Source organism: Mustelus asterias, chromosome 13 (genome assembly GCF_964213995.1).
Source record: "Mustelus asterias chromosome 13, sMusAst1.hap1.1, whole genome shotgun sequence".
In the NCBI taxonomy this organism is placed as follows: Eukaryota; Metazoa; Chordata; class Chondrichthyes; order Carcharhiniformes; family Triakidae; genus Mustelus; species Mustelus asterias.
The window spans coordinates 63,051,168-63,069,641 of NC_135813.1; the positions used below are offsets into that span (position 1 = coordinate 63,051,168).

At 43.8% G+C, this 18,474-nt stretch overlaps 1 protein-coding gene across 1 annotated transcript in view; it reads left to right on the forward strand.

Annotated features, from left to right (window-relative positions):
• LOC144502700 (transcobalamin-2-like) overlaps window positions 1-18,474 on the forward strand; it is a 48,763-nt gene that overhangs the window by 7,249 nt on the left and 23,040 nt on the right. The window contains exons 3-6 of the mRNA XM_078226915.1: window positions 2,982-3,168; window positions 9,135-9,277; window positions 11,919-12,062; window positions 16,380-16,573. Coding sequence (XP_078083041.1) covers window positions 2,982-3,168; window positions 9,135-9,277; window positions 11,919-12,062; window positions 16,380-16,573 — 668 coding nt within the window. The remainder of the gene's footprint in view (window positions 1-2,981; window positions 3,169-9,134; window positions 9,278-11,918; window positions 12,063-16,379; window positions 16,574-18,474) is intronic.

The following is an 18,474-nucleotide window of genomic DNA, read 5'->3' on the forward strand; positions in this document are numbered from 1 at the left end:
TGAAGACAATTGGGAATGTGTAGCTGGAGGATTTTGAACATGGCACATAGGCAGTACAATGATAGGTACAGCTGGGTGTCATCAGTGTACACATAAAAGCTGACCCCACGTGTGTTGAAGATGTCACCAGAGTGAGGAAGAGAAGGGCTTGCAGGATGTGTCATAGGGCAACTCTTGAGCTAACGCTGCACAGATGGAAATTTGTCACCTGCTGTAAACAAATCCCGGACAAGCGCATTGTCCGTCTGTCCGTTGTGGCACTGAGCAGAACAGTTTAGGTATCTGATCTCAGGAAGGAAATTAGGGAATTAAACTAGCTATAGTGACATAAGGTGACTTCCCCTCCCTAATCCTATCAATACTCAGTGATCCCGATTGGTATGTGCGTATCAGTGGTGTGGGGTAAGGGCAGGGTGAAACTGAACTGAGGTGCTCAAACTTAAAAGACATTAGATGGTTGGAATTGTTCTTATTTATGCCCCTACCATAGGTTTGAGGTCTCGATATGAAATAATTTGCTTCTGTTATCAATACCTATTTATGTATAGTATCTAGTTTACAATACGTTACCTGTGATACCATCAATATGGAAACCTAACATTTAATTACAGATCTTAAACCAAGAATGTTTCACACAATTCAAGTTACCCCAATGAGAATTATACAAGCTCTTGTAGCTTAGAATGGTATTAAAGAATCAATTCTAATACGAAAGGCAAGTTTTGACGCTTGAGAACCTAATCTGCCAACACAAACAAAAAAGGCTACACTTTGAATATATTAAAGGCTTTAAATCCTCCAAGATGCAAGAGCTTATAGTTAACAAAATATGCAGGCTCTGAGAGAAAAAAACCTAGCATTTATATAGTACCTTTCCCAATTCTAAAATGCTTCACTGCCATTGAAGTAATGTGGGGAAAAGCTGAAGCCAGTGTCAGCATGGCCAAATCCTGCAACTAGCAGTGAGATAAATGTTACCAGTGATGTTGGTTAGGGATAAATATTGGTGAGAATACAGGGAAGATCTCCCTTACTCTTCAAGTAGGGACCTTATTATGCCCACTTGTGGCAGAGCCAAGACATGCCAGCTCTGACAGTGCAGCACTCCCTTGATACTGCAGTGGCAGCTTAGATTTTACAATTTTGTGCATAGGTCTATGGGATAGGGCTTGAGGCCACAACCCTCTGACACAAGAGGTAAGAGTGCTACCGCAGAACCAAGGTGCTCAGGACGTACTGAAGGGGGAGGGTGAACAGCCAAAGGTTGACATGAGTGACGAGGTCCTGCAAGTAGAGTTCAGGGAGCTAGGGCACAAGTTGATAAACAAGCCCTCCAGGGTTATAATATCGGGATTACTCCCCATGCCATATGAGGCAAGGAATAGGAAGATAGTACAGCCCTACACATGGTTAAGCATGTGCGGGGGGGGGGGGAAGGTTTCAGATTTTTGGATCATTGGGATCTCTTCTAAGGCAGGTGGGACTGTGCAAAAAGGGCGGGTTACATTTTAAGAGGAGGGGCACCAACATTCTGGCGGGGAGGTTTGCTAGTACAGCTCGGGTGAATTTAAACTAATAAGGCAGGGAGGTGAGAACCAAAGCAGCACGCCAGCATGTGAGCAGAAGGTAGAAGTTAATAGGATAAACAGGCAGGGCGTGTCTAGCGATTATGGTGAAGGAAGGAAACATAAAAGATCAAAATGTGAGTAAATGACAGAGAAGAGGCTCAGTGTTATCAGGGATTAATAAAGAAGAATGGAGAGTGTGGAAAGTATAGTGCACAAGAAAATATTAGAAGTGAAAGACAAATCAGTAGGACTTATTAAACTTCTTGTACCTAAATGCATGCAATATTCAGAATAAAGTTGATGAGCTGACGGCACAAATAGATACAAATCAGTATGGTCTGATGGGGATTACTGAAACGTGGTTACAGGAGGGTCAGGACTGGGAGTTAAACGTCCAAAGGTACTCAGTATTCCGAAAGGATAGATGAGAAGAAGCAGGAGATGGAGTTGCTTTATTGGTTAAGGATGACATCAAGGCTGTATTAAGGAATGATATTGGCACTGGGGCCAAAATGTTGAATCAGTCTGGGTGGAAGTAAAAAGCAAGGGAAGAAACTCCTTGGTGGGAGTAATTTAAGGCCCCAAAACAGAACTTCCGAAGTAGGGCATAGTGTAAACTAGGAAATAATGAAGGCTTGATAGAAGGGCACATCAGTAATTATGGGTGATTTTAACATGCATATTGATTGGATTAATCAACTTGGCAAGGGTAGCTTCGAGGAAAAGTTCATAGAGTGTATAGGGATTGTTTCTTAAAGCAACATGTCATGTAGCCAACTAGAGAACTGGCTACTTTAGATCAGAAAGGAGCTTCTGTGCAGTGGGATAAGGGTCATTTCATTGTGGTTGTTTGTTCTGAATGAAGAATAGAGTTGGGCTTGATTGGCATGTTCTCGCCACACTTTTGAGATGCTGATGTCACTGCTGTGAAACTGGCTTTCCTCCAAGGGCACAGGATTCTCGGGAAAAGATGGAATGGTGGTAGACAAGTAACAACTGGGTGGCACAGTGGCAGCTGCCTCATGGCACCAGGAACCCGGGTTTGATTCGGGCCTTGCGTGACTGTGTGGAGTTTGCATGTTCAGCTGTCTCTGAGCATGTGTGCGGTTGTGTGCGTACGTAAATATATGTGTATGTGGGCATGTGATTGTGTGTTGCTGCGTGTGCCTGCACATAGCAGTGTATGCGTGCACATGCCCATAAACAGGTTGTGCGCAAATAGCATTCTCTTTAAGATGTGTGGCCATCTGTCAATCTTGAAGAGATGCGAGTGCAAAAAACTAGCCATGCACAATGAAGGACAATTGGAGGGAGGTGGGTTTGTTGTATACTAATTGATGGAAATTAATTGCTATTAAATCCATTGAAATTACCCCTGATAAAAATTCTTGCACCCTCTTCTGTTTCATTCAGATCTACAGGCCAATCCAGAAGAGACCATCAGGTCCCTAAATGTACGTCTCCTGCAATCGACAATCTCGGCTTTGCCCGTCAATCCCTCTTTCCACATTGCTCTCCGATTATCACTGGAGCACAGCTTGCAGGATGAATGGAAATACCTACACAAGCTGAAAACTGACCTTCAAGACAAATTGTCCAGGTAATCATTCTCCCAGGCCCCATCCCAAAGTTTCAAGTAGCTGGACTCAGTCAAACACCAAAAATGCCACAAGCTGGTCCCTTTCTCTTGTACTGTGAGGTTCTGTATACCATACGATTCCAAAAACTTGAGGTCATTCAAAACGCCACTGTTAGTGTCCTAACTCAGAGCAATCCTGTTCAACCTTTGCTCATTAACTTAGATTGGCTCCTAGTCCAGCAGTGACTTGGTTTTAAAAGTTCCCAATCTAATTTTCAAATCCCTCCATCGCCTCACCCCTCCACAATTTCTGGAACCTCCAACAACCTTCAGATATTTGTGTTCCTCTAATTCAGGCCTCCTGACAATTCCTGATTTTCTTTCTTTCCACCAATGGCGATGTCTCTTCAGCCACCTAGGCCCCAGGCTCTGAAATTCTCTCCCCAAACTTCCCTCCCTTTCCACCTCTTCTTATTTAAGATGTTATTTAAAGCTTACCTCTTTGACCAGGTTTTTGGTCGCCTATCAAATAGCTTTCTGGGCTTGGTGTAAAATTGTGTTAAATAATCTCTCCTTTGAAATGCTTTGGGACATTTTGAAAGCACTATATAAACACACGTTTTCATTCTTGTGATGTTCAACGTGATCCTCTCCTCACCCTACTTCACCTAACCATGTCAGCATACCCTTGTGTCCCTTTCCCCTCATGTCATTTAACTAGGTCCCCATGTTACTATGCTGTCCGCCTCAGCCACTGCATTTTGGTAGAACTCTAACCATAAAAGTATTAGCTGACATTCTAATGCAGGACTGAGGTACAGTCTTTCAGATGCGACATTAAAATCGAAGCCCCATCTACCCTTTCAGATGGACATAAAAGATCCCATTTCGAAGAGCAGGGAAGTTTGTTGTAATCCCGGTTGATGTTACTACTGGATGGAAATGTCCCAGAATATAAAACTGGCTCAATAGACTGCAACTTGCACTTTTTTTAGAAGACCTGGATGAACAGAGTGAAGGGATAACCCACTTCGTTTTTAACAACAGAAAAAAACATTTATTAAACATGAAAAAATTGACTATAATACAATAGACCTTCACCTCACCTATACCTTTACAAATGTACGTATGTTTTAAGGATAAACAGGTTACAAAATGTATCTGGTGCTATGATTTTCTTAGTAAATACACATGGAAACCAATAGGCTAATTGTGGTCAGACACATCCCACTCTGAAACCAAGTGGTAAATGCCACCCAATCGAACTTCTGTGGATTTCTCCTCAAATGCCTCCAGATGATTATTGCACAAATATTTGCAAACTCCACTCTCAAAAAGACCCATCTCAGGATTATTTTCCAAACTGCACTTTCTCTTCAATTGTTCACATCAAGGATCAACTTCCAGGATTTCCAGCTCTCCATTCAGTATTCCTTTATCATAAGTTGCCACATGCATTCAAGATTCCACGTGAGCTCTCAGATACACAGCCACCAATAGAACACCATTGCTTCACAGGCTGTACTAAGGTCACCAACGTTTGGACTGCTCCAGATATCTGGTTCTTTTGAGCCAACTTCACCAGGTCTGTCTTTAGCTTCAATGAACAGTATCTCGTTCAAATTCCAATTCACTTTTGTCCCTTTGACTTCACTCTTCTTGGAACTTCTCTTTTCATTCCCTGGTTTCTAGAACTAGCTGTTCTTTAGTTTCTGGGACTTGTTTTCTTGCCATTACTCCTTTGTTCTGCTTCTGGCAGAGCTGAGAGAGCTGACTATCCAGCTCCAACTGCCTTTCGTCCGGTTAAAATTAAACTCAAAAACCATTCTGAACCTAACGGTGCTCCGGTTGCTCAGCAACAGCTCAGCCGTTCTTTAAATTTGTTTGCTTTTCACATTGTAACCACTCTAAGCACACTGCAGACACAGTCTGAAATTAAACCAAAAACACCTTACATGCAAACACCTTTGTTTAACGTGAATCTAACCTGAGTTTTATTCTCTCTTGCAAAGCACATTAAATTAAACTCATTTAAATACCTTATTTTGAATATCCCAGATAAACATAGATTATTTAAAACTACCTTTACTTCCTGAGAAGTTATTCCTCGTGTCCTGGCCAATAATTGTCCTTCAATCAACATCACTAGATGTAATGGATTACCTGTTGTTTGTGGGAATTTGCTTTGTGCAAGTTGGCTGCTACCTTTCTTACATGAGAACAGGAACCACACTTCTAAAAGTGCTTAATTGGCTGGAAAACACTTTAGGATGTCCTTAGATCATGAAAAGTATTGTATAAACTGTTTTCTCTGGGTAATGATGCTTGTACTGAATTCTCTGTTGGATTTATCAGTGCTGAGCTTTTATTTAGAGCTTCTAATTTTCAATTCCTTGTTAGTGGAAACATCATCTCTATGTCTGCTTTACCAAGCCCTTTCTTCATTTTAATAATGTCTATTATGTCATGCTTCAACTCTCTTGTTTCCAAAGAAGATACCCAGTCTGTTCAATCCTTCCAGATTGATATGTAGCAGAAAACACGAGGGGCACATTTTCCTTGAGCTATTGATGTAGTGAATACAGGGAAATGGGCCAGGGAGGAGTTTATGTTCCTTCTGGAGCCTAACTTGCTACCTGAACAGATATCTTTTATATATTGAAAGCTTGAGGTCGATTGCCGGACTCTGGGCAGATGGGACTGTGACGGGGCCTCCTGAAGATGGAAGGTGTGACTTTGCATCTATTTTTAAAAGAAGGGAATGCATTAGTTTGATGTGAGGGAATCCCTGTAATAGTGTTCTCTTTGTGAATATGAGGATTCCCCAAAAGAGGTAGTGTGGTAAAGTAGGATAATTGATGGGTAATGTAAGGTGACTTTGTCAGGAAAAACTCACTCCAGTTATTTTCTAAACAGAACAATATGCACAATCCCCACTCCACCTGAATATATTTTGCTAAGGCCAGTAGTTTGGTCTCCTCTAACCCTTTCCTCATTTGCATATTGCCAAGGTTCCAAGATGCCGCCTCAAGAACTACTCCACAGCCAGGCATCAGAGATCTTTATTCAGTCCACTTGCTCCACACTCCAAACATTGACTGCCCACTTGGGATGGTTCCCAACCAGCTCACCCCACACCTCATGTCACATGACCTGCCTCCTTAAAGGGGCTCTACCCCAACATTCATAACACCCTTCGCCTCTAAACAGCAATCCGCATAACAACAACAGCATACTTAAACTATTTGCGTACAATTAGACATTTTTTCTTTACATAATACAAATACTTAGTGAAGAACCCACGGTATGATGCAGTCCATCGTTACTCCCCCACCCTGCTTTCTCCTCAATGTAGGCATTGACTTTTGACCACCACACATTACTGCATGCTATGCGCCACCTCTTTCATCCACACCTCCCCTGGGTGCCCTTGGTGCAATTGCTCCAACACTTTCCTCCTCAAGGACTGGGGAATGATGACCTGTGTGCCTCATAACAAACAGCCATCTGGCACCAACAATTCCCACTCTTGACTTAAATATGGTCTCGGTTCTGGATCCTTCTGTCGATTTGTCCACTCTTGCGGACCAGGGTGACTACTTGACTCAATATGGAATCCTTTTTTGTCTCTTGTTTCACCGTAGCAGCTGTAATTGGTACCTTATCATCTTATGCAAAATATGTGATTAGGATAACCTTGTCTGGGACCTCTTTTTGGAAGGCAATGGCAGTCTGGATAACACATCCACATTTGACCAAGACTTCCTCTGATCGCCCACAACCCAATGCCAGCGACAGTCATGGAGACTGACTTGCAACCGTTGACGGCTCCGTCCACTCGCTGTTTCCCGTGACACCCTCTTACCCCCGTAGTCCTACCCGTCCTCAGAGGGTTTCATTCTTTACTGTGCACAGTGGATCTCCAGGTGGTCCATGTTGAAGATGCCTGTCCTCCACTTAACGAGCCGTCAAACATCCCCATCCTTGTCACCAGTGTTAAATCTCTTAGTACTGAGGTGTCTCCTCAAGAACTACTCCACAGCCAGGCATCAGAGAACATAGATCTTTATCCAGTCTACTCGCTCCACACTCCAAATGTTGACTGCCTACTCAGGGCGGTTCCCAACCCACACCCCAGTCACATGACCCATTCCCTTAAAGGAGGTATGCCCCATTCCCTTAAAGGAGGTATGCCCCAACATACATAACCCCCGTTTCTTATTCTCATCTCCGTTCCTTACCCTTGGTGAAACCACAGCTGGAGTACTGTGTGCAGTTCTGGTCACCACATTATAGGAAGGATATGATTGCACTGGAGAGGGTGCAGAGGAGGTGGATGCTGCCTGGGATGGAATGTTTAAGTTATGAAGAGATGTTGGGTAGGCTTGGGTTGTTTTTGTTGGAGCAGAGAAGACTGAGGGGGTGACCTGATCGAGGTGTACAAGATTATGAGAGACATGGACAGAGTGGATAAGGAGCAGCTGTTCCCCTTATTTGAAGAGTCAATCATGAGGGGACATGGGTTCAAGGTGAGGGGCAGGAGCTTTAGGGGGATGTGAGGAAAAACCTTTTTACCCAGAGGGTGGTGACGGTCTGGAATGTGCTGCCAGGGGGGGTAGCAGAGGCGGGTTGCCTCACATCCTTTAAAAAGTACCTGGATGAGCACTTGACACCTTCAGAGCTATGGGCCAAGTATTGGCAGATGGGATTAGGTGGGAGTTCAGGTGCTTCTAATGTGTCGGTGCAGACTCGATGGGCTGAAGGGCCTCTTCTGTCCTGTATGACTCTTTTGCATTCTGTTCCTCACCTCTTGCCGCCTTACTCCTCTCCTGCCTTCTTGCTCCTCTCCCGCTTGCTCTCTTTTATGCGCACTCATCCCATTCACTTCTCACTCTTAACCTGTCCACTCCTCTCTCTTAAAACATGTAGCAATGCAAAGAAAGCAATTCCAGAGTTTAGGGCCACTGGTTGAGAAATTGAAATTGGAGATATGCAAGAGGTTAGATGTTGGGGATTGCGGAAATAACAAGGGGCACAACAAGTATAATAATGATTAAAATAAGTTAACTAGGAGCCGATGTAGGTCAGTGAGCACAAGGATGATGGGCGAAAGGGACTTGCTATTAGTTGTGACACATACAGTAGAGGTTTAGGTGAGTTTAGGTTTATTCTTGGGAGACGGTTGGAATAGCCAAGACTAACAAAGGGATGATGAGGGTTTGCACAGCAGATGAGCTGAGGCGGGGCGGAGTTGGGCTATTGTTTCAAAGATGGGGGTAGGTGCTCTTTGTGATCAGAATATGTTTAGGCACTAAATTATCCCCAGCACCTCTGGGGCCCGACTGGCAATGATTTCTGCGCTCTGTCGCCATAAGGACTTGGTGACCTGCAGCCAGCTGCTAGCAGAAGCTGGCACATAAACTTTCCCTAAATTCCAAGGAAGCTAGCATCTCCTCTGCAGAATACCAGCCCAGGATTGGTACATTTCAGTGTTTTGTATTCATTCTTGGACTGTGAGCATTTCTGAAAAAAACAACATGGATCACCCACACTTAGTTACCCTGTGAAGGTGCAGTTGAGCCTTCTCCTTGAGTCATTGGTGGCTGTTTGCTACAATTGAGTAGCTTACTAGGCCACTTCAGATTGCAATTCAGAGTCAACAGGAGAGCTGGTGTGGGACAGGAATCACCTACAGCCAGGCCGGGTAAGTTCTTTCAGGACTTTGGTGAATCATTTTACTAGTGCCTAGTTTTGAATTCTCCAAGTCTCACTGTGGGATTTAAGCTCAGATCCTCGGCATTATTAGTCCAGGCCTCTGGATCATTGCTCCAGTAACACAAACATTTCATTCTGCCAGTGGAAAGGTTCCAATCATCTTGAGGCTGTGGGGCTGAGTAATTGGAATCTCACCGATGAAATGTCTTTAAAGGTCTGTGCTTAACGATGAGGGGAAAGACTTGACAAATTTTCACAATTCTCTCCCTTAGGCCCTCCAGTTTGCCACCCTCCACGGGCCTGGTAGCCCTGTACCTGCTGGCTTTTCGAGCATCCTGCCTGAGTCTTTCTACCATACAGAACGCACTACCGTATCTCAAAAAAGAACTCAGAGCTGAGAAAAACCACATAAACAGTATGTACTTTCAGCCCTTTGACAGATGTGTGTGTGTGAGGGGGGGGGGGGGGGGGGGGGGGGGCTGCAAGGATTCTGAGTGCATGGGGGCATCAGAAGTAGCGTGCGTGTGTTGTGGGTCTGGTTGCGTGCTCTTGTCTGTCTGTGCTCAGTGGGATCTGTACCCTGCTCTGCCACCAGGTGGTACTGTTCAGCATATTCTAAGTGCTGCCATCTGCTGACGGAGACGGGCTCTGCAAGTGCTGAAATTGTGCACATTTAAAAAAACCTGTTACCAGAGGTGCTGCTTTTCCACTTGTTGCCTCAACTATTTCTGGCTTTGTGCATCAGACTCTCTCTTTGTAGAAACTGTCCAATTTCTGGGAATGTCACACTTGAAAATGCCACGCAGTCAAAGTGCTTCACAGAGAAAGAGGCTTTAATTTATACATCACCTTTCTGAACTTCATGACTTCCCATAGAGATTTCCAGCCAATGCAGTACTTTAGAATTGTAGCTGCTGTTATAGTGTAGAAAATGCAGCATGCAATTTATGCACAGCAAGCTCCCACAAACCGAATCGAAAGTAAATGACTAGTTACCTATTCTAACTGTTGCCTGAGGGACAAATATTGGCCATGATACCAGGTAAATCCTCTGCGTTTCTTTGAATAATGCCGTGTGATCTTTTACATCTGAGTGAGAAGGCAGTCGGGGCTCTTGGTTTGACATCTAATCTGAAAGACAGCGCCTCCAACAATGCAGCATTCATTAGTTACTTGGTCAATTGTGTGCTGTGGGAATTTAACACACAAGCTTTTGATTCTGATATAAGGGTAGTCCCACTGAGTCACATAACACTGAGAAATTGGCCTTCATTGAGTTTCCTGGGGTATCCTATATTATCCATCCTTGACCAATTTTAGTCCACAGATGACAAACAACCAGAACTCGACTGGGAATTTCCAAATCATTGAGGTTATTTGAACGGTTGTGCCTCTGCTTAGACTGGAATCTTCAATCACCTAGAAAGGTTAGGGCAGCAGGCACATGGGAAGACTATAACCTTCAAGTCATGCACCAACCTGACTTGGAAATGTATCATTGTTCCTTTTTTGTTGCTGGGTCAAAAATACAGGAACTCCCATCCAAACGACACTTTGGAAGTACTTTTACTACATGGCCTTCAGTGGTTCAAGAAGACCCACAACCTGAGGGACAACTATGTACGGTGATTAAATGCTGACCTTGTCAGCGATGCCCATATGCAGAGAATTAACTTTAAAAAAGAGCTCCTATCTGCTATCTGTTGTTGAGTGTTTTATACAACGTGCAGTCTCTGCGATGGTGCCATGCTTCACTGCCACTCTGCGCCTCCCCATCTGTATCTGGTGAATCAACATGAACACCCATGCTAATGTTCAGTACTGAAATGGATGTACAGTAGCACTGCGTGGCCTCAAAAGGGACTTTTATGGTTTTCTAATGCCAACAGTTGCAGTCGTGCCTCGTTGGAGTAAAATGACAGTGAAGAGAGCAGAGTTACTCAGCAAACTTTCCTGTTATCTCTCTTCAGGAATTTGCCCAGCAAGAATCTTTTTCCCCCGATGGTTGTTTTTGCAAGCAGCAAGGAGAGTGGGGGTGGGGTGATATGTTCCCAGCTGTCAGAGAGAGAGATTTGGGAGCTTATCAAAATGGTCACACTTTGACCTTTCAGCACTAAAGCGTCTTCCTACTTTATTGATTTGATTTTTTTAACGTTGCTATCTTCATGATGTTAGGTTGGTAGGAAGCTTTGGGAAAGATAAAAGGGAAGGTTGGAAGAGGATCCTCAAATAAAACTTGAAATGAGAGGCCGGTTGAGCAGCCTGTGATGTAAGAAATGTACCGAGTGTGGTACTGTGTTAGAGCCCATCAAGTGCGTAGAATCATAGAGCAATACAGCACGGAAACAGTCCTTCGGCCCAACAGGTCCATGCTGACCATGGTGCCCTCCCAGCTAGTCCCAATTGCCCACATTTGGCCCATATCCCGCTAATCCTTCCCTATCCATGTATTTATCCAAATGCTTTTTAATGTTGCTGTGGAACCTGCTCAACCATTTCCTCTGGCAGCTCATTCCATGTACGCACCACCCTCTGCGTGGAGAAGTTGCCCCTCAGGTCCTTTTTAAATCTTTCCCCTCTCACCGTAAACCTCTGCCCTCTAGTTTTTAATTCCCCTCCCCTGGAAAAAAGCCTCTGAGCATTCATCCTATCTATGTCCGTCATGATTTTATACACCTCAATAAGGTCACCCCTCATTCTCTTGCGTTCCATTACATTATACTGTGTGTTGTTGTATGTTAGTATGTTGAGGGCTTGTAACATATAGTCTCAGAGCATATGAGAGGATTTTAAAAGTATTATTTTTGAGCATGCTGTGTTATAGTATATATTGGATATTGTTGCATATTCTGTTATTGTACATCAGAATAATATTGTGTTTTCAAGGATGTTGTGAGGAAAGTCTTAATTGGTCCTGACTCTGGTCAATTGTATTTCAGCTGGGCCAGTCCAATAGGAACACTTACAAACCCTGACTCCTGATGGTTCAGCAGTTCTTCCACATCAGTCACTGTTGATGCTGTTATACTAATGCCTATTTCATCTTGTGATCGCAGATGGTCATGTCCCTTTGACCAACTATTACCAATACAGTCTAGGTGTGCTGGCACTGTGTGTGAATAATGTGCGGATAGATCACGGCGTCCTGTCGGGCCTGACGCCACGTGGGCATCATCATCATCATCATCATCATCACATCGGTGAGCATTTTGATTGACTTTCATTCTCCAAAGTGTTATTTTTGGGGGCATAATAATTTTAAAGTTGGTTCTGTTGGCCATGGACTTGAGTCCCGGTTGGTACTGAGTTAGTTGATTGCGGTTGAAGTGTTACAATTGGAATTTGTGCCCCAGGTGAGGGAGCTGGGGCTTCCCTCCCCCAATCGCTGTCCAGAAAAACACGCATTAAAATGTCTTATGTGGAACTGTTGGGAAAACCTCAATGCTATCCCATGGAAATAAAGGAACTAATATTTACATAGCAGTTTTCAATGACCTCTCATCATCCCAAAATACTTTACAGCCAATAAAATGCACTCAAAACTCATTCTCTGTTATAATATGGGAAACACAGTAAGAAGTCTAACAACACCAGATTAAAGTCCAACAGGTAAACATAAGAACATATAAGAACATAAGAACATAAGAACATAAGAACATAAGAAATAGGAGCAGGAGTAGGCCATCTAGCCCCTCGAGCCTGCCCCGCCATTCAATAAGATCATGGCTGATCTGACGTGGATCAGTACCACTTACCCGCCTGATCCCCATAACCCTTAATTCCCTTACCGATCAGGAATCCATCCATCCGCGCTTTAAACATATTCAGCGAGGTAGCCTCCACCACCTCAGTGGGCAGAGAATTCCAGAGATTCACCACCCTCTGGGAGAAGAAGTTCCTCCTCAACTCTGTCTTAAACCGACCCCCCTTTATTTTGAGGCTGTGTCCTCTAGTTTTAACTTCCTTACTAAGTGGAAAGAATCTCTCCGCCTCCACCCTATCCAGCCCCCGCATTATCTTATAAGTCTCCATAAGATCCCCCCTCATCCTTCTAAACTCCAACGAGTACAAACCCAATCTCCTCAGCCTCTCCTCATAATCCAAACCCCTCATCTCCGGTATCAACCTGGTGAACCTTCTCTGCACTCCCTCCAATGCCAATATATCCTTCCTCATATAAGGGGACCAATACTGCACACAGTATTCCAGCTGCGGCCTCACCAATGCCCTGTACAGGTGCATCAAGACATCCCTGCTTTTATATTCTATCCCCTTCGCAATATAGGCCAACATCCCATTTGCCTTCTTGATCACCTGTTGTACCTGCAGACTGGGCTTTTGCGTCTCATGCACAAGGACCCCCAGGTCCCTTTGCACGGTAGCATGTTTTAATTTGTTTCCATTGAGATAGTAATCCCATTTGTTATTATTTCCTCCAAAGTGTATAACCTCGCATTTATCAACGTTATACTCCATTTGCCATATCCTCGCCCACTCACTCAGCCTGTCCAAATCTCTCTGCAGATCTTCTCCGTCCTCCACACGATTCACTTTTCCACTTATCTTTGTGTCGTCTGCAAACTTCGTTACCCTACACTCCGTCCCCTCCTCCAGATCATCTATATAAATGGTAAATAGTTGCGGCCCGAGTACCGATCCCTGCGGCACGCCACTAGTTACCTTCCTCCAACCGGAAAAACACCCATTTATTCCGACTCTTTGCTTCCTGTCGGATAGCCAGTCCCCAATCCACTTTAACACACTACCCCCAACTCCGTGTGCCCTAATCTTCTTCAGTAGCCTTTTATGGGGCACCTTATCAAACGCCTTTTGGAAATCCAAAAACACCGCATCCACCGGTTCTCCTCCATCAACCGCCCTAGTCACATCTTCATAAAAATCCAACATGTTCGTCAAGCACGACTTTCCCCTCATGAATCCATGCTGCGTCTGATTGATCGAACCATTTCTATCCAGATGCCCTGCTATCTCCTCTTTAATAATGGATTCCAGCATTTTCCCTACTACAGACGTTAAGCTGACCGGCCTATAGTTACCCGCCTTTTGTCTCCTTCCTTTTTTAAACAGCGGCGTAACATTAGCCGTTTTCCAATCAACCGGCACTACCCCAGAATGCAACGAGTTTTGATAAATAATCACTAACGCATCCACTATTACCTCTGACATTTCTTTCAATACCCTGGGATGCATTCCATCCGGACCCGGGGACTTGTCCACCTTCAGTCCCATTAGTCTACCCAGCACTGCCTCTCTGGTTACATTAATTGTATTAAGTATTTCTCCTGCTGCCAACCCTCTATCGTTAATATTTGGCAAACTATTTGTGTCCTCCACCGTGAAGACCGACACAAAAAACTTATTTAAAGACTCAGCCATATCCTCATTTCCCACTATTAACTCCCCCCTCTCGTCCTCCAAGGGTCCAACATTCACTCTAGCCACTCTATTCCTTTTTATATATTTATAAAAACTTTTACTATCATTTTTTATATTAATTGCTAGCCTAGCTTCATAGTCTATCCTTCCTTTCTTTATCGCTTTCTTAGTCTCTCTTTGTTGTTTCTTAAATTTTTCCCAATCACTTGTTTCTCCACTATTTTTGGCCACTCTGTACGCAGCTGTTTTTATTTTAACACTCTCCTTTATTTCCTTCGTTATCCACGGCTGGTTCTCCCTTTTCTTGCAATCCTTGTTTTTTGCTGGAATATATTTTTGCTGAGAACTGAAAAGGATCTCCTTAAAAATCCTCCACTGTTCCTCAGCTATCCTACCTGCCAGCCTGCTCTCCCAGTCTACCTTAGCCAATTCATCCCTCATCCTATCATATTTCCCTCTGTTCAAACAGAGGACACTGGTTTGGGACCAAACTTTCTCCTCTTCCATCTGAATCAGAAATTCAACCATATTGTGGTCACTAGACCCAAGAGGGTCCTTCACAATAAGATCCTTAATTCTACCTACCTCGTTACACAATACCAGATCCAAAATAGCTCGTTCCCTCGTCGGTTCCGTAACATGCTGTTCAAGGAAACTATCCCGACAGCATTCTAAGAACTAAACCTGTTGGACTTTAACCTGGTGTTGTTAGACTTCTTACTGTGTTTACCCCAGTCCAACGCCGGCATCTCCACATCATAATATGGGAAATGCAGTGGCCAATTTGCACACAGCAATGCCCCACAAACAGCATTGAGAGAATGATCAGATAATGTGTTTTAGTGACATTTGTTGAAGGCTAAGTATTGACCAGAGAGAAATCCTCTGCTCCTCCTCTAATAGTGCCATGAAATCTTTACAGAGGGCGTGCTGCACTGTCAGGTAGAACAGAGCTTCTGTCTGAGAAGGCAGAAAGAAGCTCTGTTCTACCTGACAGTATAGCGCACCCTCTGTCAGCCTAGTTTTTGTGCTCAAGTCGCTGGAATGGGACCTAAACCCATGACCTTCTGACTAAGAGATGAAAGTGGTCCCCACTGCCTTGTCCACACGTGACAGAGAGACATGTAAGCGAGATATAGTAGGGCAACCACATGGAAAATGATGCTTTAGTAAGGTCAGCACCGTCAGGTGATAAAACCAATTCTCTTTACCGACTCTGATTGAGATTATTATATTTACTGATCAGCTTCATTCATAAACATTCAGAGCAAAAGGATCAGAGTGTGGCTGAGAGCTACCTTCTGGGATTCAAGTGTAACTAGATTTCACACCCACTTTCACTATATGTACAGTCAAAGTTGTCATTCATTTCTCACAGAGAAAGAAAAACACATACTTTCACACAACGTTATATCATACTTCTCAGAAACATCCCAAGCTAATTTTAACAAGAGGTGATGCGTGGGTTTTCTCCGGGTACTCTGGTTTCCTCCCACGGTCCAAAGATGTTGGTTGATTGGCCATGCTAAATTAACCCGAGTGTCAGGGGGATTAGCAGGGTAAATGTGTGGGATGATGGGGCTAGGGCCTGGGTGGGATTGTGCTTGGTACAGACTCGATGGGCTGAATGGCCTCCTTTGATGCCCATTATATGTCTCACTAGATTTTATTTTCTATAAACACATTTGAGGCCATTTTGCACGTATATAGTCCAGACAATATAAATGAGAGGCACAATTGGATGATTTATTTTTGTGCGGTTCCTTGAAGAACATTTGCCAGGACCCTGGAGGAACTCTGTACATCACCCAATTCTGCTTTGGGTTCTTGAACCACTGAACTTTAACTGCATATCTAGAGGATAGCACCTCGGTACTTTACTCAGTGTCAGTTTAGATTAAATGTTCAAATTAAATGGGAGTGGGTATGAACTCCCAATGCTACTGAATGAGCCAGGCTGACACCAATACAATTGCTACGCTTGGTTAAAGGGTTGTTGCTGATGAGTATGGGTATAATTTGAATTTGCCTCTTGTCTCGTATGTGAATTCCCTGACAAAGGTGAGGCAACTACTTTATTAGTTAAATAAATGGTTAATCTGGCTCTGTTTTAACAATAGACACAAACGCAATGATGGTTTTGGCACTTAAATGTGTCCATGATTCTAAAATGCCTAATAATGCCTGGATGTACAGCAATCACAGAAGAACAAATGTACTGAAGGCAATGAATAAACTGGTACAACAGATACAGAATCAGCAGGCAGAGAATGGCATAATTGGGAACATTTACAGCACAGCCGTGGCCTTACAGGTATTCTCTTTAAAGGCTTTGTATGTGACATGCTAAAGATCTGAGGTCCAATGTGTCTAAAAGCAGAATGATAATGATGCAGAATCTGTGGTCTTTATACATTAACCCACTGACCATTGAGGTCATGAATGACATTTTCTGTGATTATGACCATGTGTGTCCTTGTTCTCCAACTAATCACACCATCTTCCTTCAACAACTCCCCATTGTTCAGCTTGGTGGGATTGCCTTCATACTTGGTTTCCCTTAAACCCATCTAGATGTAGCCAGAGCATTGAAACTGATTATTTACCTTTGGGATTTTCCCCCAAGGAATCATCCCCATCCCCTCCACCTTCTCAGTTGTATGCTTTTCCTTTGTGACATCATCCATGGGATCAGTTTTTACACACACACTGACATCCAGCTCTTAACCTTTGCACCATCTCAATTCCTTCACTGGCCCTCTGCTCTCAGACTGCTGATCTGACATCCAGTTCTGCATGAGCACCTTGTGCCTTCAGCTAAATGTTGAGAACTGTTACCTTTCTCTCTCTCTCTTTCTCTTCCTTCCCCCCCCCCCCCCCCCCCCCCCCCGACCCTTTCAACCTCAGTAACAGCACCCGTCTTTACCCACCTGTCACTGAAACCCTCACCAATGCTTTCAATGCCTCCAAACTCATCTATTCCCGTGCTTTCCTTAGGCTTCCAATTCACCACTTCAAAACTGTTGAACTAGAGCCCAGGTGATGACATTGCAGCGCCTGCGGAAGGGTGCTTTATCCAGACATTTTGGTCCAGGAGATGTTCACAACTCTTTGGAGGGTAGTGATTTAATGGTCAGGAACTGATTTACTCACACAGGTAAGGGAACCACAAATGCAGTGATGGAGGAAAATCACCCTTTGCCATTGTCTAATAGTTTAGAAGACATGCTACTAGCGTAGATGGAAGCAATGACAAGAAGGGCGATGAGTGAATGGACCATTGGTTGAGGAGACCATTCTGGAGGGGAGTGAAAAAAAAGTGGTAGTAAAAGGGAGATGGTAATTGGGATAGATCCTGTTCTCTGCATTGTGATTAGGAGCTGGAGGACTGGTTATCTGCCCTCTGTCAATATTAAGGACATTTGTTCTTGGCTGGGGAGAATCTCGTTGTCATGGAAAATCCCACTCATTAAGTGGAAAAGCAGGCTTTATGGACCATATGGTCTATTCCTCCTCCTATTTCTTATATTCCTATATTCTAAACAGCAGCTCATCCAAAATTCTGCTTTTATTTTTGTGAGCTTCCATTTGTGGGATTTTGTATAGAAGTTACAACACAGAAATGGACCATTTAATCCAACGGGCCCATATAAGATTTTATGTTGCACCAAAGCCTTTTTTTCAACTGAGCCTGACCCTATCAGCAGGCCCTTCTATTCCTTTTGGTCTTGTACAGCTTCCCCTAAAACTATGATATTCACCTCAGCTTTTCTATGTGGTAGAAAGTTCACCATTCTAACCACACTGAGTCAAGTTTGCTCACTGACCTATTGTTTCCCGGTTAAGTAATGCCTTAATTTTAGAATCTTGTTCTTCAAATCCCTCCACCGTCTTGGCTCTCCCTATCTGTGTTATCTCCTCCAGCTCCATAACACTCTGGGATCTCTAATTGTGGTATCTTGAACATCCCTGATTTTAATCGCTCCGCCATTAGCAGCTACTCTTTTGGCTGGCATAGCACCAAGTTCTAGAATTCCCTCACTTTCTGCCTCGCTGCCTCTTTTTGCTCACTTTAAGATATTGCCTTAAAAACAGCTCGTGCAACCCATTCACTGAGGGGTGGTGGTTGGGAGTAGGGGGGATTTGCAATTTCTTCTCACTCCGGGGGCCTGATGAACATATTTCAGAAAGATTACATTTGGCTCAACAATAAAC